Genomic DNA, 24,613 nt, shown 5'->3' with positions numbered 1-24,613 from the left:
GTATAACATCTCCCATCATATCTTGCAAATCCTTCACCATTGTTGACTGTGCCAAAGAAGAAGGTGAAGCTATTGATTTAGGTTGTTGCGCTGATGATGACACCGAAGAAGAAGCCACTTTAGGAGCTGTAGGGATTATTGGACGCTTTGGAGCCATCTTAAAAAAATCTTTACTCCTTAGAAATTGCAAAAATTAAGCAAAGGAAAAAAGAAGTTAACTCCATAAAATAAAATAAAAAAATCCTTCAAGAGGAGATCATTATAATAAAAAAGGGAGTTCAAAAAAAAGAAGAGAGAAAGAAAAAAGAATAATTAAATAGAAAAAATCCATTCCATTTTTTAAAAATACAAAAAGTACAAAAAACAAAACAAAAAAGTACAATAATAATAATACTAACACTCCATTCCAATCATTAAAAAAAGAACAAAAAAAAAGAAAAGGGAAAGGGAAAAAAGAAACCCCAAAAAGTCTGCCGGTCACCATTCTACCTTCCGAAAAAAAAACACCGAAAGGCTTGCCGATCACCATTTTACTTTCCCTTTCAACAAAGGAAAAAAAAATAAAAAGAGGGAATATAAAAGTAAAAATAAATCTTTAAACTTAAAATCCAAATAAAATCAAAGAAAGCAAAAACTAAATCCTCTACTCAGCTCTGTCCGCTTCTAAGAAAAACTCACCAGTTCACTTTAATCGCGGAGGTGATTGCAGCGGCTTGTTTTGTCCCTAGGGACAAAAGCAGCTGGGAAGCGGAGACAGTCTGAACTCCATGGGAGCACTCTTTTCACCCCCCAAAAAAAACTTTGGGGGTGCATAAGAGGCTCTACCACTATTCAGACAACTCTCTACCCCCCCCCTTTGCCCGGGAGGGGGTTTTTGAACCGCTGAACAGCTGATGTCCGCTGTTCATAGCGATTCAAACACCCAGGAGGATGGCTACAAAGTAGCCGCCATTGCGCGCGCAGATCCACCGGAAGCTCCATGGAAGAACTTTCAATCATGGTGCTCCGGCTGGCATTTGTCCATCGCGGAACTCACGATTCTCAATATCTTGGACTACTTGTTAGACGCTCTGGAGAGGGGCTTGGCCCCAAACATATTGCGCAGGCAGATCGCCGCTCTTTCCACGGTCCTCATTTGTAACTCCGTGGAGTCATTGGGACAACACCCTTTACTCCGTTCATTCCTTAAAGGGACCGCTAACACCAGACCCCCTACAGTACACAGATACCCTTCATGGGAATGCCACGGGTCTTACAGGCCCTTACCAAGTCACCCTTGAGCCCCTAAAGAAGTGTGACATTCGCTACCTGTCCCACAAGGTGACATTCCTGGTGGCAATCTCGTTGGCACGTTGTATCTCTGAATTGGCGGCGCTCTCAATCCGCAATGACCTATGCGTCTTCCACAGGAATCGAGTGGTCCTTCGACTTGACTCTACTTTCATCCCGAAGGTCAATTCCTTATTTCATAGGTCACAAGAGATAGTGCTGCCGGATTTTTGCCCTAACCCATCGCACACGCTACACCGGCAATGGCATAGTTTGGATGTCCGTAGGGCACTTCGGTACTATATCTCACGGACATCGGGATTCTGAAAATCAGAAGTCCTCTTCATATTGTTCCACCCTTCCTCCAGGGGTCGGAAGGTTTCCTCTTCCACTATTGGCAGGTGGATTAGGGCATGCATTGCCGGGGCATATCAAGCTGAGTCATTGCTGGTTCCTAGATGGGTTACAACCCACTCCACATGGAGTACAGCCACCTCTGTCGCATGGGCCACCCAAGCTTCCATTGAGGAAGTCTGCAGCGCGGCCACATGGGCTTCGCCATCTCCTTTCATTTGACACTATAAAATTGATAGGTTTGGCTTGGCAGAGGCCTCCTTCGGTAGGAGGGTTCTCCAGCAAGTTATTCATCAAAGTGCCACACCAGACCAGACTACTTCCCACCCTCAGGGACAGTAGGCTTTGGTATGTCCCATTGGTGGATTCTCCATATCCAGTGCTGGAGAAGGGGCGTTGTCTTACCTGAACACCTTTTCTCAGCACAGAGATGGAGAATCTACACCCACCCTTGTAGGTCATCTAGGCCTAGGGTTAGTTTAGTTTTGTGAGCCAGAACGTCTTGCTGTCAGTCAATGGCTTTGCTCGCGTCAAGACTGGGATCTCTATGGTCCAGGACAGGCGTGGCAACTTTGGCTGACTTGGTCTGATTGGGCAGGAATACAGTCTAAACCGATTGGTGGATTCTCATCTCTGTGCTGAGAAAAGGCGTTCAGGTAAGACAACACCCCTTCTTGCTTACAGGCAAATGATATTTCTTGCAGATCTTCCAATGCACCTTTGTTGCTACTTTGTCATGCCGCTGCTTGTAGTCAGTCTGTGTGATCTTCTTGCAGCAGCTTACCAGATGGTCCACTGTTTCTTCAGCTTCTTTGCATAGGCGGTACTTACTGTCTGTTGCTGTATTCTCAATTTTGACTTTGTATGCATTTGTCCTTAAGGCTTGGTCTTGTGCAGCCAAAATTAGTTCTTCAGTCTTTTTCTTCAATTTTCCTGTTCTTAGCCATTGCCAGGTCTTGTTATATCTGCTTTTCCAGCTATTTTTTTAATGTACTGGCCATGTAGTGCTTTGCCTTCCCACGCCTCTATTCTGTTGTTCATTTGGTCTTTCTTGTAGGCCAGTTTGGTCTCTCCAGTAGTCAGTAAGCCTTCCTGATATACTAATTTCAGTGCATCTTCATCATTGTCCTTCAGATATTCTTCCAAAGCCATTTTTTCTTCTTCAACCATCTGATGTACTTGTAGCATTCCACGCCCACCTATTTGCCTTGGTAGATAGAGTCTGTCAATGTCACTGCGTGGATGAAGGGCATGATTCATTGTCATTATTTTTCTGGTCTTCCTATCCATTGCTTTTAGTTCTGCTTGAGTCTAGTCCATTATTCCAGTTGTGTATCTAATGACTGGAATTGCCCAGGTATTGATTGCCTTCATGGTACTTCCTCCATTGAGTTTGGACTTTAAGATGGTCTTTACTCTCTTGATGTATTCACCTCTAATCTTTTTCTTGACTTCAGTGTGCTTGATGTTGTCAGCTTGAAGGATAACCAAGTATTTGTAGTAATCTTCCTCATGCAGACTCTTAATGTTATTTTCGTGGGGCATCTTGATTCCTTCAGTTTTCACTATTTTTCCTTGTTTGACAGTAAGTGTGGCACATTTGTCCAAACCATACTCCACTGGAATATCTTGGCTATATATATAGACAGTGTTGAGCAACGATTCTATTTCAGATGATGTTTTTCCATACAGCTTCAGATCATCCATGTAAAGGAGGTGGGATAGTCTGGCAGATGTTTTTGATGTTTGATAGCTAGGTCCTGAGTTATTCAGTATTGTTGACAGAGGAAACAGTGCAGTAACAAATAGTGGTGGTGATAATGAATCTCCTTGAAATATTCCTCTCTTGATATTAACCTCTCCCAGTCTCTCACCATTGATCTGCAACTGTGTCTTCCATTGTGCCATCGATCTTTGCACAAATTTTCTGATATTTCTACAGACTCCTGTTATTTCTAGGCACTTGACTATCCAGTCATGGGGCAGAGAGTCAAATACCTTTTTTAGTCAATCCATGCCGCATTCAGGTTGGTATTACTTTTCTTGCAGTTTTCCAAGATCATTTTGTCTATTAGGAGTTGATCTTTTGTTCTTCTGCTATTGGGATGGTTTCCTTTCTGCTCAGGTGGAAAGAGATTGATTTCAACTAGATGCTGTTGTACTGCATCAACTACCACACCTATTCTGTTCCAAACTGAACAAGCTGCTTTCTGAACAATCCAAACAGAAAAATAACTCAGGAGAATAAACAGAAATATAGCTTTATTCTGGGAATTCTAGACAATGGCTTTCAGTCACGTGGAGATGCATCCAGTACATGTTTGCAATATTGGTTTATTCCACAGGTAAATTAATATTGGATTTTCCCCTCTTCTCTTCCTGCGCGTCACATGTTGGCAAGGATCTCCTAACTGTGTGGCTAGGTACCATGTGGCTGGTGAACAAAGGATCCCATCTGGCTTGTGTCCAGGAAGTCTCTCAATGACTTTTGATACTCCTCCCGCTGACCCATCAACATACGTAGCATTTAACCCAATAACTGCCAGATATTCTAACATCCTGATACATGCTTTCTAGTTAGGGTCCAGAATAAGCTATTTTGAAGAGAATTTGAAGAACTTCTCTCTTTGACCACTAGGGGTCGCTACTTGTAGATCAGCTTCAGAGGTGCTGTCTGAGGGTGGAGATGCCACTGGGTGTGTTCTCCTGCGTTTGTGGGTACTTCAGTATAGTTCACCCCTTCACCACTAAGGGTCACTTGCTGCGGGTCAGCTACCAGGGTGCTCTGGCTTCGGGGTTCACCCTTTGTCCACTAGAGGGCCTTCTCTGGGTGCGGTTAAAGGCTTGCGTGTAGTGCCTCCTTTAACCACTAGGGGGCATCTGAAGAAAGGCCAGCCAAATTCTTCCTATTACCATTTTACTGCTAGTGGCCACTGACAGAATATAGAGGTACAAACTCCCGCCTGGCAACCACATTACTGCTAGCAGCCACTGAGAGAATGTAGAGGTACAAACTCCCACCTGGCAACCGTTGAGTTGCAGGCTGGAACCCTGGGTCATCAGCTGTGATGATAAGCAAAAGAATTGGCTTCACTTTCTTCTGCCTAAGTTCCCTCAAACTGGAACAGCTTGGTGTTCAACTTGAGTGAGTGAGTGAGTGCTTTTGGTAAGTTCACTCTGTGCCCTCTAGGGGGTGTTGGTAGCTTGGGATAACTTTAAGTAGCTTGCACTTTAACTAACAGATTCACTGCAATGCTACTGGGGTTGGTTCTGCCTCTGTAACCAGATGCCTTGTCCCATAACTTTGGCTGAAATTCCAAGCTGTGGCTGGGAGAAGAGGTTAATTGCTTTCCTTAGTGACTTGTTGCTAGGGCAACTGGATTAATAAAACAGCATTCAGCGGAGAGTTAATTGCCCTTTTATAGCTCTCAGGGGCCTCTTGCTGTTCTCTTTGGTGTTAGAATCAGGCTTTACATGCAAGAAACAATAGTGTAGATTTCTCTTTTTCTACTTTGTGATGTGAACATCACAATATTTCCTTGTAAACAGATCCAAAGGCAATTTAAAAACACTTTATAACTTTACTTTACTTTGAAGCGTTGGCTATCAAGCAGAATTTGACTGGTAATGAATCTTTGCCAGCAGAGGCTTCTCATTATACAGATAAACTTTGTAGCCTTAACAGCAAATTAGCAAAACAATGCATCTGAATCACACCTTGAAACACTTGGCCGCTAGACAAACACACTGACTTTGCTTTGCAGGCTTTTAAAGGCATCAAGAGAATCTTTACTTCCTTAAGGACTGACGTAGAGGAAGGCTATAAATTTACTTTTCTGCCTTCAAACTGTTGCAGGAGGTCAGAGGAGAATTAATCTTTATCCATTTAGTATTCTGTTCCAAACTGAACAGGCTGCTTTCTATACAATCCAAACAGATAGATATCTCAGAAGAATAAGCGGAAATATTGCTTTATTCTGGGAATTCTAGACAATGACTTACAGTCACGTGGAGATGCATCCAGAAGTACATGTTTGCAATATTGGTTTATTCCACAGGTAAATTGATATTGGATTTTCCCCTCTTCTCTTCCTGTGCGTCACATGTTGGCAAGGATCTCCTAACCGTGTGGCTAGGAACCATGCGGCTGGTGAACAAAGGATCCCATCTGGCTTGTGTCCAGAAAGTCCTCAACGACCTTTGATACTCCTCCCACCAACCCATCAACATACGTAGCATTTAACCCAATAACTGCCAGATATTCTAACATCCTGATACATGCTCTCTAGTTAGGGTTACATGGACCTATACGGTCCAGAATAACACCCGTTAGCAATTTGAAAGTTGTTGGTAAGCAGGTAATTGGCCTGTAGTTGCCTGGTGTTGCCCCTTTTGCTGGATTTTTCATTATTAGGTAGGTTTTTCCAATTGTTAGCCACTTTTCAATTTCTGCTCCTTGTAGTATATTGTTGAACTGCTTGGCAATGAGTGGGTATATAACAGTTAGATCAGTGGTTCTCAACCTTTTTAATGCCATGACCCCCCAACCGGTCGTAAGTCGAGGACTACTCAACCGGTCATAAGTCGAGGACTACTCAACTGGTGCAGCACCGTTTGCAGAATGGGACTTTTGGCGGGCTCAGCAGGGCAGAGACGGCCTGGACAATTTCTATTGGCTTTTGAAAGCCAATAGAATTAGACTCTATTTAAGAGAGTCTATTCTATTGGCTTTCAAAAGCCAATAGAATAAAAGGGAGTAGCACAGCTAAGGAAAAGGGGAAAAAAATGGCGGACTGCATTGTTTGGCGACCCCCGTGAAATGGTTGTTCGACCCCAAATGGGGTCCCGACCCACAGGTTGAGAACCACTGAGTTAGATGTTTCAACCAAAACCCATGCAGTTCATCTTCACCTGATGCTGACCAATTTTTGATCTTCCTTGCTCTTTTTTCTACCATTTTTGTTGTTATTACTAGTTCTTTCATTTCAACTTCTGTTTTATTTGCATCCTTGTTGTATTTCTTTGGGTTACCCCATATCTGCTTCCAGAACTGCACTGTTTCTTCCTTGTCAGGTACTGACGGATTCATTGCAGTTTCTCCATTGATGGATGGTAGAAACATTTCTGATTAGATTGAAATTGGAGGTTCTGCCTATAATTTGCAATTCGAGCTTCATATCTACTGATTTTCCTGGCTATAGCTGTTATTTGTTGCTTTATTATTTCCAGTGCTTCCTTGATCTTCCTTGTTTCTAAGTGGTATTTCTTGATTAGGTATTCTTTGGTTTTCTCATTCTTCAGCTTCTTTTCCTTCATCTGTTCTAGCTTGCTTGCATGTGATCTTACCTTGCTGATCTTATTTTCTAGTCTAACCTTCCATTTTTGTAGTGCACTGTTTGTTTGTTTTTCTTCTTTGTTGATTTTGCATCCCATTGTACATTAGTTAGTTTGTTTCTTGCAGTGAATTGGTGCTTATACTTGATATTGCTTAATTTAGTGCTTTTTGGCTTTGGTTGCATGTAGTTTGGACTAGAGTCACAAATGACGCTAGCCTTTCTTCTGTTAGTTTTTGGAGAGCTTTCCCCAGACATCCAAATCGACCAGCATCTCCCCAGGATCAGTGAGGCTTCCTTCCTTCCTTGCCATCTCTCCGGGGTGGCTTTGGGCCCATCTAGGGTCCCAAAACAGAGAGAAATCAGCCGTAGGGCGTGGATCTTTACGATCCCTTGGCTGTCGTGCTATCTGCGCAGAACCGGAAGCCCCTTAAGTTTCTTATTACTCTTATTTTCTCTATTATACTATTCTCTATTATACTGTACTGGCAACCAGTTTTAATGTTAGGTTAATAAGACTTCCCATATTTCTCAAGAAAATTGCTGAGATTAGTCAGATTAATTAACTGCTGCTGTTTTGGGTTTTTAGTACTACCTTCTGCGAATCCTGATTATATGGTACTATTTGCCTTCATTCAAATACTCTTATGAATCAGAAGACTTACATTGTTAATAAACTTAATCTGCTTCATTTTAAATCATAGAATCATAAGGATGGAAGAGGCTGTGGAGGTCTTCTAGTCCAACCTCCTATCCAAAGCAGGAGACCTTAATCCATCCAATGCTTGTCAAGTCTTTTCTTGAAAGCCTCCAGCAATGGTGCACCCACAATTCCAGGAGGCAAGCTGCTCCGTTGATTAATTGTTCTCACTGTCAAGAAATTTCTCCTTAGTTCCATGTTGGATCTCTCTTTAACAAGCTTCCACCCATTGCTTCTTGTCCTGCCCCCAGATGCTTTGGAGAATAAGTCACCCCCCTCTTCTCTGTGGTAGTTCCTCAAATACTGGAAGACAGTTATCATGTCATCCCTAATTCTTCTCTTCATTGGCTAGACATACCTACAGTCTTACTTATAATCAATATCTTAACTGTGCCATGTTGAATACCTGAGAAGCATCAGGCAGCTTTCAGTTAACTAAATGTGTGAGTCTGTCACACTGATTCTAGCTAAAATGTTTAAGCAAGAGAGTAACAGTCATATAAATAGGTATATAGTGCAATATATACTGTAAACATAGAAATTGGAACTTTCTAATTAGAAGTCAGTTATTGAACCCACCCAAATATTCATACTTTTTTAAAAGTCACTTAATTCCAAGTATGCTTATTTAGTCACCTTTCAAAAATTTCTTTCATCTTTCCCCCTTTCATCTTTTCTCCCCCCTTCTTCTTTTTATGGCAGGATACCTATGAGGCCCAGCCAAGTGAGGCAGAGCTGGCAGTGATATGCAGCAAGAAAAGCGGAATTGATTAATTCCTTCTTTGCATCTGTCTTCATGCAAAAGGAAAATATAGCTGAACCTACCCACTGTGAGAGACAGAATAGGAATGTAGATCAAACTAGGCAAGAAATTGGTAAAATCAAACCTATCCACTTCAGAGGAGTTCAGGTTGCCAGGATCAGATAGTTTACATTCCAAGGTACTGAAGGAGCTGGCAGATGTAATCTCGGAACCATTGAATGAAAACTTTCAGAGTTCCTAGAGCGAGGGGACAGCCAGAGAACTGGAAAAGAACTGATGCAATTCCAATATTCAAGAAGGGGAAAAAGTGGATCCAGGAAACCACAGACTAATCAACTTGACATCAATACCTGTGAAAATCCTGGAAAAGATAATCAAACAGCAGATTTGTGAGCACCTAGAAATGAATAGGATAATCACTAGAAGCCATCATGAGTTTATTAAAAATTGAACATGCCAGACAAATCTTATTGCCTTCTTTGATAAAGTGACTAAATTAGTGGATCAGGGAAATGCTGTGGCTATATTATATTTGGACTTCAGTAAGGTTTTGACAAAGAAGACTATAGCATACTTATTGGAAAGATAGAACAGTGTGTGATTGATAGTTTCACCCCAAAATGGAATTGCAATTGGCTGACCAAACGTGTTCAGTGCATAGCCTCAATAGAGCTACATCTACATGTAGAGAAGCATGTAGTAGGGTACCTCAAGATTCTTTCTTGGGCCCAGTGCTCTTTGACATCTTCATAAATGATCTAGTTGAGGGGATAGAAGGAGAACTAGTCATATTTGCAGACAACACCAAGTTGGGGAGAATTGCCAACACGTTAGAAGACAAATTCATTTGGCAAGGAAAAAAAGCTAGAATTAGATTGAAAATGCTTCAAGAAGCGAAAGAAAATGGAGGTTTTGGACTGCCGGACTGGACTTTATATTATTAAGCAGCTGTATTAACATGGCTAAAAGAATGGATAATCCTTAGAGATAGAAGACTACTATACCTAGAGGGACATGATCTACAACTTGGGTGGCATGCCTTCCTATGTGTATAAAATACACAGATACTTTCAATATCATTATATAAGAAATGCACTTTTTTTAAAATGGGAAAAAGTACAAGCGAAAATTTACATGAAAATACCTGGATGGCTCTCAATAATGGAAGAGTTTATTCACCCAAACCTAACTAACTATGGAAAAATTGTGACTTATAAAGACATTTTGAATAATGAAGGGAAATTAAAACAGAGACAAGAATTGGAAGAACAGGGTATTGACCTACCATGGTGACCATATTTGCAAATTCAAACAAGTTATGAAAAAGATGTTAAAACATCTGGATTTTATAAAGAACAGACAGAATTTGACAAGATATTACTGACATCAGATGAAAAATTGATTAAGAAACTTTATAAATATATGTTAAGGTTAATAATGGAAGAGGAACAAGTTAAAGAAACAATGATAACATGGGCAAAGATTTTTGGACATAACATAGAACTAGAAAATTGGCAAAGTCTTTGGGAAAGAAATTCTAAAATAACAAAAGCAGTGGCATACAAACAAAATCTATAAAAAGTGTTTTATAGATGCCATTAACACCGGTGAGGTTAGCAAAAATGTTTAAAAACGTATCTAGCAACTGTTGGAAATGTAGACAAAACCAGGCCCTTATTACCATCTTTGGTAGACATGCCCCAAAGCCAAAAGATTCTGGTCAAGAATACACATATGGAACATCATAGCAACACGGGAGTAGGGGAACAAGGCTCCATTCCCCATGCCCAATTTCTACTTGCTCGGCGGTCCAAAAGGACCGAAAGCTGCCCCGTAGAGGCAACTAGCCAAAGGGGAAAACTTTGTAGATTGCAGGCCATCAGTAGCTGTCCCGCTTGATCCAAAGAAGCCCTTGGGATTGGTGAGAAGAAAGGCTGATCATACCCATGCTGCCAGCCAGAAGCTGCTAATTGTCGGAGACAACGCATACAAACAAGCGGAAAGAAAACAACTGATCTGGGTGAGACTACTTTCCTTACCTCTCTACAAGTGAAAATACCGGTTCTGGAAAAAGCTCCCAAAAGCAAGAAATCCCCAAGCTATAGGGAGAGGAGGATTTTTCTTTTACTCCTCCCTCCTGAACAATAAGCGGCAGTTTAAGCTTCTGGGGAAATTAAAAGTGACTTATAATAATATTGTGAAGATAAATGAGGGACTGAAGAAGGATATTTTGGGAAGCTTTTACATTTATATATATTTTTTTCTATTTCTTGTTTGGAAACCATTGGATTATAACTTCGTAAACTTTTTAAAGTTTGGCTGGAATGGACATCTAATGACATCTAGTGGCAAAACTAAGAACTACATTTAGCCTTGTATCTTTAACCTTATCAAGCTGTTATCACTGGAGCCTCAGAACTTGGCTAGACTCCCAGACACAACTTACAGTTTAAACTTTTTAATGTCCTTGGAATCTATAGTACTGGAGATTGTGGCTGGAAAAGAGAAGAATATTTTTGGATTGCCTTTCTTTACAGGGTTGATTATAATTAAAAATAAAAGTTGTTTTGAAGTCATCTGACTTCTCTGGATTACAAATACAGCTTGACCTGGAATTTTTACAAGCTGTTTTGAGACAAGAAACAAGAAACCTCTACTAGCAGAACACTTTGGATTACAATTTTGACAACATACTTTTTCCTTTTTTCACTTTTTTTCTTTTTCTTTCTTTCTTATTATTACTGTTAATCTCTCTTCTTTGTTAGGAGCCTATTGGATTACAAATTCTGACTTACTTGGTGGATTACAAATTATGATTAAAAGACAAAGATGAGCATCTCAAAGCTATCTAAAGCTGGAAAAAAAGTAACTTCTACTCCCTTCTCTGCTTCTGCAAGTCCAGTTTATCAGAGATCAATTGCTACAATATTCCAACAAGAAAAGGCTAACAACTTCCAGAAGGAGACACAAGTGACGCTACAAGCAATCCAAGAGGCAATTACTACTCATATGGCAGTTACAACGAAAAATCACGAGGAGATGAAAAGTGATTTTGATAAAATGAATAAAAACATTAATAACATGAATTCTCAGGTCAAAAATTTTAAACAGATGGTCACAATAAATCAACAAAGAATTCAAAAAATAGTAAATAAATCATCTGAGGTTGACCAGAAATTAGAAAAGTTAAAAAAATTAAAACCAGAAATTGATGCCAATAAATGGAGAATTAGAAGACTTGATAGCTGTCATGGAAATGGAAAAAGCTTCTTACTTGTTAATATTTCAAAATGTAATGAAAGACAAGGAAGAGGACCTCCTAGACCTAATAATGAAATTATTGCAGACACATTAGAAATTGAGAAATAGGAAATGGAAGGAGAATTGGATCAGATCTATCAAGTCAATTCAAATTATTCTAGAAGAAATAAAGTTCCTAGAGAAGTGAACATTAGATTTCTTAAAAGATCCATAAGAGATGAGATTTTGAGAAGAGTAAGAGATGAACCTTTGAAATACAAAGAAAAAGAAATTGTAGTTCTCAAACAAATCCCTAAGAGAATAAGAGAACCCAGAAGAGAATATCAATTTCTAACAAAGAAGAAAAATAACATCTCTCATAAGAAACCAGCATGGCTGCATAAAGGCAGGTAAGGCACCCGCTGGGTCGCACATGCTCCAGCAACCTTCCCTGTGCCCGCCGCTGCCCCGCTAGCCTTACCTTGACCACCACCCATTCGGGGCAGTGGCAGGCAGGCCCAGGCGCTCCTGGGCGGCCACGGCAAGTGGCAGTGACGGCGCAGGCTGACCACCGGCTGTGCCACCAGCTGGCCCAGCCCAAGGCAGGTAAGGAATCCGCCGGGCCCCACGCGCACCAGCAACCTTCCCTGCGCCTGCCGCTGCCCCGCTAGCTTTACCTTGGCCACTGCCCATTCGCCGCGGCGGCAGGCAGGCCCAGGCACTCCTGGGTGGCCACGGCAAGCGGCGCCGCCCATTTGCGGCGGCGGCAGGCAGGCCCAGGCACTCCTGGGTGGCCCAGCCCAAGGCAGGTAAGGCACCCACCAGGCCCCACGTGTGCCAGCAACCCTCCCTGCACTCGCCGGCCTCCCACCTCCCACCCCCGGCCCTTTTTTACTTACATTTTTAGTAGTTGCTCAGCAGGGAGGAGTGGAGGCTTCCAGACAGCTCGCCTTCGCTGCAGACAACTTGCAGTACCGTTTGCAGATTGGGGCTTTTCGTGGGCTCAGCACGGCAGAGACAATCTGGACAATTCCTATAGAATAAGAGGGAGTAGCACAGCTAAAGAAAAGGGGAAAAAATTGGCGGACAGCCTTGTTTGGTGACCCCCGTGAAATGGTCGTTTGACCCCAAATGGGGTCGCGACCCACAGGTTGAGAACCGTTGGACTAGAAGATTAAGACCTAGATATAATTGAAAGAGATGGAAAAGGAAAGTGGGATCCTGTCAATGAATACAAACAGACTGAAGTCCTCCTGAAAAAGGGAAAAAATATTTACGTAACTATTTAAAAATAGAGATAATTTGCCTCCAAGAAACATATATTAAGAGACATTATAAATTACTAGAAAAACTGAAAATTGGTAAACTCCATTTTGCATTAGCACAACAAAAGAAAAGAGGAATAGCCCTATATATTAAAGAAACAATGAACCCTAAACAAATTTATATGGATGAAGAAGGAAGAATATTAATGGTGGAAATAATGATGGACCAAACAGATACTGATGGTAGCAATGTATGCACCAAATGATAAACAAGAACAATTTTACCAAAAACTATATACTTTTTTTTTAGAATTGGACTATCAGAATTTTTGTATAATGGGAGATTTTAATGCAATAATAAATGGAACTTTGGATTTATAAAAGCACCGAACAAGAAAAGAAATGAAGAAATATATTACCTAAAGCATTTTTAAAAATGGCAGAAGAATTCTGTATTCAAGACATGTGGAGAGAAAAAAATCCAAACAAACTGCAATATACATTTTATTCAAATAGACATAAATCATGGTCTAGAACTGATATGATATGGATATCCTCGGAACTTAGCACAATGATACAAGAAATAGAGATAGAAACTAATATCTGGGCAGGTCACAATCCAATAAAGATGACTTGGAGAGGAGCCAAGACAAAATTAAGATGGTCCTTGAACAAATCTATGTTGAAAGAAAAAGAATTTATACAACTAGCGACGAAGGAAATGGACTTCTTTTTTAAAATACATAAGAAAGAAGAGACGTTGCTTCAAAATGTGTGGGACACAGCCAAAGCCTATTTCAGAGAGTTGGCTATAACCTATATTGCTAAAAAGAATAAAGAAAAAAAACAACAACAGTTAAAGTTGAAGGAAGAATTTAGAAAATTAGAATTAGAACTACAAATAGACCCACAAAAGAAAATACTAAAAAAGCAAATGGAGATAATAAAACATAAACTAAACCTAGTAGTGGCAGAAATAATGGCTCAACAGGTTAAAAGGGTTAAACAGAACTTTTTTTGCTGAGGAGATGATTAGCATATAGACTGAAAAAAGAAAAAGAAAAAACTGATAAAAAAGTTGCAAGACTCAAAATGTGAATTACAGTTTCAAAATGACACAATTAAAAATATTATTAAAGACTTTTATGAGATACTTTACAATACAGAGGAAATTTCAAAGGAAAAAATACAGCAGTACCTAAAAAAGCAGACTTATTAAAAATTCCAGACAATATTCAAAACATATTAAATGGAAAAATATCAATGGTGGAGAGATTACAGAGGCCATAAAAAGGCAAAAAAATGACAAGACCCGGGCCCAGATGGATTACCTGCAGAGCTGTATAAATCATTACAAAATATACTAAGCCCAATATTGAAAGAACTGTGTAATGAAATACTTTTGGAGGCTAAAATTCCAAATACATGAACTGAACCTAACATCACTTTAATGTCCAAAGAAGATTCTGATTTGATACAAATAAAAAATTACAGACCAATATCATTATTAAATGTAGATTATAAAATTTTCGCCTCAATAATAGCAGAAAGATTAAAGAAATTTCTGACCGAATTTATACATACAGACTAAAATGGCTTTCTACCTAAAAGACAGATAAAAAATAACACAAGAATGATCCTAGATGTTTTAGAGTACTATGAAATTCATCCAGGGAAACAGATGGCTTTAATATTTCTAGCTGCACAGAAAGTGTTTGACAACGTAAATTGGCAATTTATGTTCCAGCAACTAAAGGAAATGGATTTTGGAGAAAACTTTATAAACGTAATTAAAACAATTTACCATAAACAAACAGCCAAAGTAATTGTAAATGGAGATTTTACAGAAAACTTTGACATTAAAAAGGCACAAGACAGGATGTCTACTTTCTCCACTTGAAGTATTGAATAGAAACATCCGGTAAGATATAGAAATTAAAGGACTGGAAATAAAAGATGAAAAATACAAACAACAGGCATTTGTAGATGACTTGGTTTTTATATTGGAAGAACCACTTGAAACAAGAGTTCAGTTTATGGAGAAAATAGAAGAATTTGGAGAAGTGGCAGGGTTGAAAATAGAGAAAAGACTAAAGTGCTAACTAAAAACCTAACAGAAGAACAAAAAATCCAACTAGCAAAAAAAAAAACCCCTTCAAATAGTCAAAAAAGTTAAATATTTGGGAATTTATTTAACAGCAAGATGTTGCAACAATAAAAGAAGACAACTATAAGATTGTTAAAACAAATAAAATTGGATTTGGAAAAATGGAAAAATTTACAACTCTCAATGCTGGGAAGAATAGCAACAGTGAAAATGAATATCTTACCAAAAATACTCTTTTTATTTCAAATGATACCTATAAGACTGGGAAAAACTTTTTTTGATGAACTAAATACAACAATACAGAAATTTATTTGGCAAGGAAAAAAAGCTAGAATTAGACTGAAAATGTTACAAGAAGCGAAAGAAAGTGGAGGACTTGGACTGCCGGATTGGACGCTATACTACCAAGCAACTATATTAACATGGGTAAAAGAGTGGATAACGCTTAGAGACAAAACACTATTATACCTAGAGGGGCATGACCTACAACTTGGATGACATGCCTTTCTGTGGTATGGGAAGATATACCTAAATATGAGCCAGCAGTGTGCTGCAGCTGCCAAAAAGGCCAACACAGTGCTAGGCTGCATTAACAGAGGGATAAAATCAAGATCACGTGAAGTATTAATACCACTCTTCAATGCCTTGGTAAGGCCACACTTGGAATACTGCATCCAGTTTTGGTCACCACGATGTAAAAAAGATGTTGAGACTCTAGAAAGAGTACAGAGAAGAGCAACAAAGATGATTAGGGGACTGGAGGCTAAAACATATAAGGAACGTTGCTAGAATTGGGTATGTCTAGTTTAACGAAGAGAAGGACAAGGGGGGACATGATAGCAGTATTCCAATATCTCAGGGGCTGCCATAAAGAAGAGGGAATCAAGCTATTTTCCAAAGCACCTGAAGGCAGGACAAGAAGCAATGGGTGGAAACTAATCAAGGAGAGAAGCAACCTAGAACTAAGGAGAAACCTCCTGACAGTGAGAACAATTAATCAGTGGAACAGCCTGCCTCCAGAAGCAGTAAATGCACCAACACTGGAAGTTTTTAAGAAGAGACTGGACAGCCATTTGTCCAAAATGGTGTAGGGTTTCCTGCCTGAGCAGGGGGTTGGACTAGATGACCTCCAAGGTCCCTTCCAACTTTACTACTATTACTATATATCAAAAGACACCATAAACTTTTTTCCAACCAGACCACTGTCACAATACTTTCCTCTGCTCTTGTCCCAACTGTAAAAGATAAAGGACCTGTGAATATTTTTGCTGGAAAAAGAGCTGAGGACAGCTATTTGGTTGTAAAAATCTTCTTCTAGAATATTTCCCTTTAACCTACCAGGACCCTAGCTGTCACCTCATCTTTTTTTTCAACACAATGGATACAGACTGTAGGGACTGTAATAGTACTAAACTAATTTCCAACACTGTTCTTCTTGATTTCTTTCTCTTTTATCTTTAATGTCAATCTGTCCATTTCTGCAGATGTGTATTTCTGACCAAAATCTTTTAGCTTTAGGGCATGTCCACCAGATATGATAATAAGTACCTGGTTTTTGTTTACATTTCCAACAGTTATTTGATGTATTTTTGAACATTTTCACTAATCTCACCGGTGTAAGATGCCATCTGTAAAACATTTTGTATAAGTTTTCTTTGTAAGCCATCGCTTTCATTAATTTAGCATTTCTTTCCCATAATCTTTGCCAGTTTTCTAGTTCTATATTATTGCCCGTGTTATCATTGCTTCTTTTACTTGTTACTCTTCCATCTTTAAGTTTAACAAATATTTATAGAATTTCTTAATCAATTTTTCATCTGTTTTTAGCAGTATCTGGTCAAATTCTCTCTGTTCTTTATAAAATCCCGTTGTTTTAGCATCTTTTTCATATCACGTTTGAATTTGCAAGTGTGGCTTTCGTGATAGATCAATACCTTGTTCTTATAAATCTTGTTCCTTCATTGTCTAAAATATCTTTACAGATCACCACATTCTCGTAGTTAGGTTTGGGTAAGCAAATGCTTCCATTGTTGAAAGCCATCCAGCTATTTTAATATAGATTTTCGCTTTTATTTTTTCCCATTCTAGAAGAAGTGCATTTCTTATAAAGTGGTTTTGAAAGTATCTATGTATTTTGTTCTTAATAATAATAGTAAAGTTGGAAGGGACCTTGGAGGTCATCTAGTCCAACCCCCTGCTCAGGCAGGAAACCCTACACCATTTCGGACAAATGGCTGTCCAGTCTCTTCTTAAAAACTTCCAGTGTTGGAGCATTTACTGCTTCTGGAGGCAGGTTGTTCCACTGATTAATTAGGCCAGTGGTGGTGAACCTATGGCACTGGTGCCAGAGGTGGCACTCGGAGCCCTCTCTTTGGGCACACACACCGTCTATCCAGCCCCGTCTCCTCCCACAGCCCCCTCTTCACAGCAGCCCCCCCAGAGGAGAGTCGCCCCTGGGCACGGCCCACACGAAGCAGTGCAGCCAAGGACATGGTTGCCGGGCAGTGGGGACAAGATGATGTTGCGGGGCACGGGCGGAGAGCGTGGCCGCCATGCTGCTGGGCTGCCTGGGTGATCTGTGGCGGGCCGCGGAGGTGGTGGGTGGCCCATTGGGCAGGGTGGAGTGGGGACGGGCAGTTTTTGGGCACTCGGTCTCTAAAAGGTTCGCTATCACTGCCTTAGGCACAACAAGATGGAGACTATGTTATGAAGACAAAATACTCAAAAAAAGGAAAGAAAGAAAAAGAAAGAAAGAGAAAGAAAGAAAGAAAGAAAGAAAGAAAGAAAGAAAGAGAAAGAAAGAAAGAAAGATCAGGATATTTGGATAAGCCTTAGTAAGACCAGCCTGAAGTCATGTTCTGAGTACCACAATTCAAGGAATAGTCAGTAAAATGGGGGCAAGTTTAAAGAAAGGCAGTAAAGAAACTAGAATTTAATTTTTTTTGAAGCAAAATTAATGGACATAGATAGGTTTAGTCTTGAGAATATGCAACTTAAGGTGGATATTTTTCAGATCCTGAGGTTATAAAAAAAACTGAAAGATTTGTTCTCTCTGCTTGTTTCATAGTATGTGCCATTGAATAATGAGTCTTAAGGTAAAGCAGATTGAATACTAGAAAATATTAGATTCTAACTGAATATTAGAAAAAAGACCACATTTCTGACAGTATGAATAGTTTGAGAGTTGAAACTATTACTGAGAGATAGGATGGTTCCTTTTCATTAGATGTGTTCAAGTAAGAGCTAGATATCCATCTGTCAGATAGTTTAATTTGGTTTCCTGCACTTAGTTTTGGACTTAATGATCTAAGTGACCTCTATCACTTCTATGGTTTTATGATTCCAGTTTATCAAAAGTAACACCAAGTGACAAAGAATATAATAGCTGAGTTTTGGCTGATGTATTGACTATGAACTTAACCCAGACAAAAATGAGCATTCTTACTAGAGTACTTTGATGTCTCAGGGTGTCTTGGTGTTGCCTGTATCAGGATCAGTGCCTCAGTATTTTTAGTGTGAATTGCCCTCAAGTATAGAATAGTTTTCTTTAATCTGGGCTCTCTCCTTAATTGTGAATTTCAGCTCCTTGAATTTCTCTGTTACCAAGTTAAATTCTGAAGTGTATACATAAGGAGCATGCTAAACTTTGCAAAGAATGGCTAGGAAATAGGAAAGGACAAACTTGCAGAATACAATGTTTCTATGGCAAAAATTACTGCTGTCTACCTTGAATGCTCTTTTAACTTTGAGATGTAGGGGGTAGTTGCATTTAGGGATCAAAGTTGAAATCTTTAGGTTCATATGCAACAGTAGCCATGAGACCATAGACACAAAACATGAGTAATAAAATAAACTGTTTTATTTAAACAGTTTCAATAATCAATTCCCATTCACACTCTCATTCACTCCCTTTAGTGCACCTTGTCTTAGCAGGCTAATGAGGTACAGAAGAGGGACAGGTCTAGTGATTAATGAACCAGGTTAGAAATCAGGAGACTGTGAGTTCTAGTCTTACTGGAGGCATGAAAATTGGCTGGGTGACTTTGGGCCAGTCTCTCACTTCACAGGGTTGTTGTGGGGAAAATATAAGGAAAGTATATTAGGTACGTTTGCCACTTTGAGCTAATTATCAAAATAATAAAGGCCGGATTAAAAAATCTAAATAAAAAAACCAGATCAAAAGTTTTCCACTAATTCTTGTAATGTACTTTACCCGCAATCGTGGGAACTTCCGACTGGCCTGGTGACCCCTCCTTATTTTGTGTCAGTGACCAGCTCCGTCAGCTGGTGTGGCTCGTGCAAGAGTGGCCGCAGTCTCCGAAGTTCTGGTAAAAGGACCCGGGGTTGCTGCCTCGATTCCAACGGCACCTGCATCCTCAGTTGTGCCTGGGTTCTCTGTCCACGACACGGATCAGCTCTCTCTTCCTTGAGGGAATGAAAAGCAACTCTCAGCATGTTGATGGCTTGCTCTAGGAACCGGCTGGAGTGGGCTGGTCTTTCTTCCTCGTCTTCGCTAGATGGAGTGATCTCTCCATCTCCACTTTCCATCCCGGTTGTGACTGCTGCGTTTGAGGGTCACCTTCTGGGCCTTCTGCTCCCAGTCCTCCTCCTTCTCAATGCCCATAGACCACCTCGGTTTATCTCGGTGCTTGGCAACCACGGCTTTATCAGAGGAGCTGGAGGAATGTGAGCTGCATCTGCTTGGGCCAGCCTGGAGGGAAACTTTCTCCCCCATGGCGGCTTCTCCGTACCTAAATCAGACATGGTTTGAGTGGTCCTTGCGGTAAGGATCTTCCTTCCGGGTTGACCAATTACTGCAGATCCTAATGTGAGGACTTGCTTCAAAACCTCTTCCCAAGAAAGCAGAACGCTTGGAACAGATTCATCCCAGAAGGAACTTTTATTAGGAGAAGTTGACAGCAGGCATAGAAGGCAGGATCTGAGGGTTTTCTGCTCAAATCAATAGGTTAAAGGAGCAAAAAGCAAATCCCACCCCAACAGTTCATCCGGTCAGTTCAAACGACCCAATCCCCAGGTGTTAAGTCCACTGTGGGAGTGAGGCTGATAAGACTCCGTTCCAAGATTGTGAAAACGTTGTTGGGTCTTCACACCTTCCCTTCTGCAGCGAGAAATAAGCCAGATGGCAGGAGGCACATTCCTTTCTCACCCCAGGTTGGCATCAAGGGGAGAATAGTTCAAAGAACAAGTAGATAGAGGAAGCGGAGAAGATACATTATAGCAACTAAGCGAAAGGCCAACACACACACAATCTCCCAAAAGCCTCCCCCCTCCCACCAGGAGTTTGCAGAACCCATAGAAAGGAAAAGAGAAAGAAAGGAAAAGAAAAAGCCCCCCCCCCAAAGAAATGGGTTCTGACATCCATTCTTCTTTTATAGACTGCATATACAACTTTTTTCCTGTGAATGAATCTTCCCTTCTCTGCTGGAATATACTATTAAATAGTTTGTCTTTTAATGCAGACTTCTTTTTCTAATGGAATATGATGCTAAGTTGTTTCCACTTACTCATTTAGAATGCTTTTTTCTCACAAGCTTAGAATCTTCTATTGATCTTCTATTGATATAAATTGATGCCTGTCTTTCCATGGTCAAAAATGGTATATCAACTCATTTATAACATTTCTAATTTCTTTTGCATTTCATATGGGGAAAAGTTTGTGTGTAGGAAGTTATTGTGGATAGACTATAGATCTGTTGAGTTTCTGAACAACTGTAGTAGATTGAATTTTGGTGAACAACTATTCTTTCTAGAGTGTATCAGTTACAAATTCCTAAAGGTCTATCTGTAAAGTAATTGTTGAAACTTATTTATCACAGTAAATGTTTGTCTGGATCCATTTTTTTTCTTAGGCTAAAATCTGAAATTTGATGTGAAGGACTAATACTAAGGATGTATGGACTCTGATTTATATTGCCATTTAATATACACAATGTGGGTCTTTTGTCTTTTGGGTCCAAAGTCTGTATCTTTTGGGTCACATGGATTATAAGATGTACATTGGAATTTCTTAGACTTTTGAAACACAAATGGTGATTGCAAATATGTTAAAATCTCACTTTAAACCATCAATTTTTTTTTTTAAATTGTTGATCCTGTTGGAAATTCTTGAAGTAAATTTGAAAATAGAAAAAGAAAATGTTAACTATACCTTAATATTTTGTGGTTCTTAGAAAACAAGAATGAAAACAAAACAGCTGTAGGAGAGATAAGAGTGCCAGAATATTCAAGTAATCAAAACATACAAGCAGATACACAAGACCAGCCCATTTGGGGAAATTGCAGTGATGGTAATATTATCAGAAGTAAGTATTTGCAAAACAGCAAAGCAAAAAAAAGTTCCTTTTTTTGAGTGGGAAGGAGGGAGTTTAATGTAAACTTGAAGTTTAATGTATTACAATATGTTACCAAGTATATCACATTTCTTCCCAAGAATTATTTCTGTAAATTTTCTGTATTAAAGAGGAGAAACTGTAACACAGATAAGTTATATGGATGATTTTAGTTAGGTTCATATGTTGTATTGAATTATAAATCATTTATAAAGTATAATGGCTAGATTCACATAATGTTCTACCCTAACCAAACAAGTCACATTGTAATTTAGGGTGGTAAATCCATACAATATTTGAATTGCTGTTTTTATAATTATAGCAATATATGTTATATAGTTCTGGTTATTTTCCAAGATGACGTATTTTGTTAAACTGCAACAGAATTTGTTTGTTTGTGTTTAGTTTAGAGGTCTCCAACCTATGGGCCACGGGGCTGCGTGAGTGGCTGGCCAGTATATGCATGGACTTATTTCTTCCGAGAATCTGCCTGAACTAATATGACATCTCTTATATAAGAGAAGGGTCTTATTAGGGATTCATTAATTTACGGAGCAATCTTTTTATTTCTTATGAGTAACAAGTGCAGAAGTATTTCATCAAGATAAAGTTTTTCTCCTTGTGAAATGCAGAAACAAATAAAAATTCACAAAATATATTAAACAAGATATGTATTATAATTCGTGTTAGTTAAGTTTATAGAATAATGTAAACATTTCTCACATTATTTCATGTATCATATTATTTTATATATGATTCCATCATGGATGCAAGTCAATACTATCAAGTAAATAGTGCTCTTGAAAAGGTCAAGCAAAGATGGTCTTGCTTAATATGTGAATTGGAAATTATGAAGAAATCTCAGAAGTGTAGCTATACCAGAAAGTCCCAAAAACAAAACAAAACCATCTTTGGAGAAGATAATAGTTTTTGGCAATACTGTTTTGCCAAAAACAGTACATGAAAAAAGTGGTGAAAACAGCATTAAAGAAAAATTACTGTGCTGCAGATTTTTGATCTGTTAACACAGTGGTTCTCAACCTTTTTAATGCCGCAACCCCCAACCGGTTGTAAGTCAAGGATTACTCAACTGGTCGTAAGTCGAGGACTACTCAACCGGTCATAAGTCGACTTTCCCTGCCTGGGAGCGCCGAGCATACGTGGTGCCACCCCCTGCGCCGGCCGAGGCGTAGCTGGCAAGGGGCAGCGACGGTGCAGGGCAACCACAAGCTGGGCCATCAGCTGGCCCAGCCCAAGGGAGGTAAGGCACCCGCTGGGCCCCATGCACACCAGCAACCCTCCCTGCGCCCGCCAGGCTCCACCTCCCACCCCTAGTCCTCTTTTACTTACATTTTTAGTAGTTGCTCAGCAGGGAGGGGTGGAAACTTCCAGATAGCTCGCCTTCGTTGCAGACAACTTGCAGCATTGTTTGCAGAATGGGACTTTTGGTGGGCTCAGCAGGGCAGAGACAGCCTGGACAATTCCTATTGGCTTTTGAAAGCCAATAGAATTAGACTCTATTCAAGAAAGTCTATTCTATTGGCTTTCAAAAGCCAATAGAATAAAAGGGAGTAGCACAGCTAAGGAAAAGGGGAAAAAATGGCGGACTGCATTATTTGGCGACCCCCGTGAAATGGTTGTTCAACCCCAAATGGGGTCCCGACCCACAGGTTGAGAACCACTGAGTTAGATGTTTCAACCAAAACCCATGCAGTTCATCTTCACCTGGTGCTGACCAATTTTTGATCTTCCTTGCTCTTTTTTCTACCATTTTTGTTGTTATTACTAGTTCTTTCATTTCAACTTCTGTTTTATTTGCATCCTTGTTGTATTTCTTTGGGTTACCCCATATCTGCTTCCAGAACTGCACTGTTTCTTCCTTGTCAGGTACTGACGGATTCATTGCAGTTTCTCCATTGATGGATGGTAGAAACATTTCTGATTAGATTGAAATTGGAGGTTCTGCCTATAATTTGCAATTCGAGCTTCATATCTTTCTTATATTTTCTTTCTATAATTCCCAATAAAAAAAATTCCGGTTTGGCCTTTATATCTATTAGCAAAATTTCTTCCAGCCATTTCTTTAATAAGTTCCAAAATTTTTATGCCTTTGGGCATTGCTACCACATGTGATAGTAATTCCCAACGGTCTCTCCACACTTCCAGCATATCGAGGATTTCCCCTTGTTCATTCATGCTAATCTTATGGGAGGGAGGTGCCACCTATAAAACATCTTATAGAGGTTTTCCTTATAGGAGGTTGCTAGAGTAATTTTTAGATTTTTTTTCCCATAAACTTTGCCAATTATCCAAATCATTGTGCCCAAAATATTTACACCAAATTATCATCGTTTCTTTCACCTGTTCCTCAATCATATCTTACTCTAATAAATATCAATATAGTTAACTTATAGTCTTGTCTTCCCTACTAAATAAGATTTTATCTAATTCTGAAGAGTCTTGCTTTATGCCCCGTTCCTTTTTGTCTTTATTAAATTTGGATTGGATTTGAAGATACGCCCACCGTTCCAGATCAATTCCTTCTTCCTGTAAGGTATTTCTCGCTTTTAATTTATACTCATGTAGATTGCCGTAAAGTTTAATTTTTATTAATATTATTAAAATACTTAGTTACAATCAGGAATTTGTTACTCTTTCATTTAAAATACTGTTCCATTTAGAAAATTAAAATTGTAAAACAAAATTTGAATGTAATTATAAGCATACTCTTAAAAAATACTGTTCATGAAGAAAATCTATGTAGTCCCAAAGAGCTAACAATATTTATAGCAGATAATCCAACAACACCTTTGAACTGGTTGTCATCAATTTATATTTACTTATTTGCAACGATAAAGTGAATATGAACTTCACCATTTTAAGTATGAAATTAGAATTCCGTAAATAATCTTATCTAGTAAGAAGCCTTGAAACAAGGTGTTGCAGGGTTCATTCCAAAAACACATATTTACTTCCAAAATGTTAAGTTTACTGCTAAAGCAAATTAGATATTCCCTGCTCATATTATGCTTGTTGTAACAAAAAATATTGCAAATATCAAACAATTCTGTTTGATCTGTAACTTTAAGAAAGGTATAAAAGATGTTATGTTAGTTTTAAAGAAAACAGTTTAAGACATTGTTCCCCAGAAAGGAATATCACATAGTACTTTCTCTCCTCATTTGCTTTTATTACCATGTTTCAGTACCTTTATGATTATACTCATGTTATA

At 39.3% G+C, this 24,613-nt stretch overlaps 1 protein-coding gene across 2 annotated transcripts in view; it reads left to right on the top strand.

Moving 5' to 3' along the window:
• LOC120315991 (myoD family inhibitor domain-containing protein-like) overlaps nucleotides 1-22,372 on the top strand; it is a 64,802-nt gene extending 42,430 nt beyond the window's left edge. The window contains exons 3-4 of one of the 2 annotated variants that reach the window (XM_039361068.1): nucleotides 21,223-21,354; nucleotides 21,787-22,372. In XM_039361068.1, coding sequence (XP_039217002.1) covers nucleotides 21,223-21,354; nucleotides 21,787-21,791 — 137 coding nt within the window. In that variant the 3' untranslated portion in view covers nucleotides 21,792-22,372. Of the gene's footprint in view, nucleotides 1-21,222 lie in introns of both variants that reach the window. The other variant, XR_005558835.1, reaches the window with a different exon arrangement.
• The last annotated feature ends 2,241 nt before the right edge of the window (nucleotides 22,373-24,613 follow it).

Source organism: Crotalus tigris, unplaced genomic scaffold (genome assembly GCF_016545835.1).
Source record: "Crotalus tigris isolate CLP2741 ecotype Arizona unplaced genomic scaffold, ASM1654583v1 scf7180000019191.447624, whole genome shotgun sequence".
NCBI classification, from domain to species: domain Eukaryota; kingdom Metazoa; phylum Chordata; class Lepidosauria; order Squamata; family Viperidae; genus Crotalus; species Crotalus tigris.
This window is presented reverse-complemented; position numbering and strand designations above follow the sequence as displayed.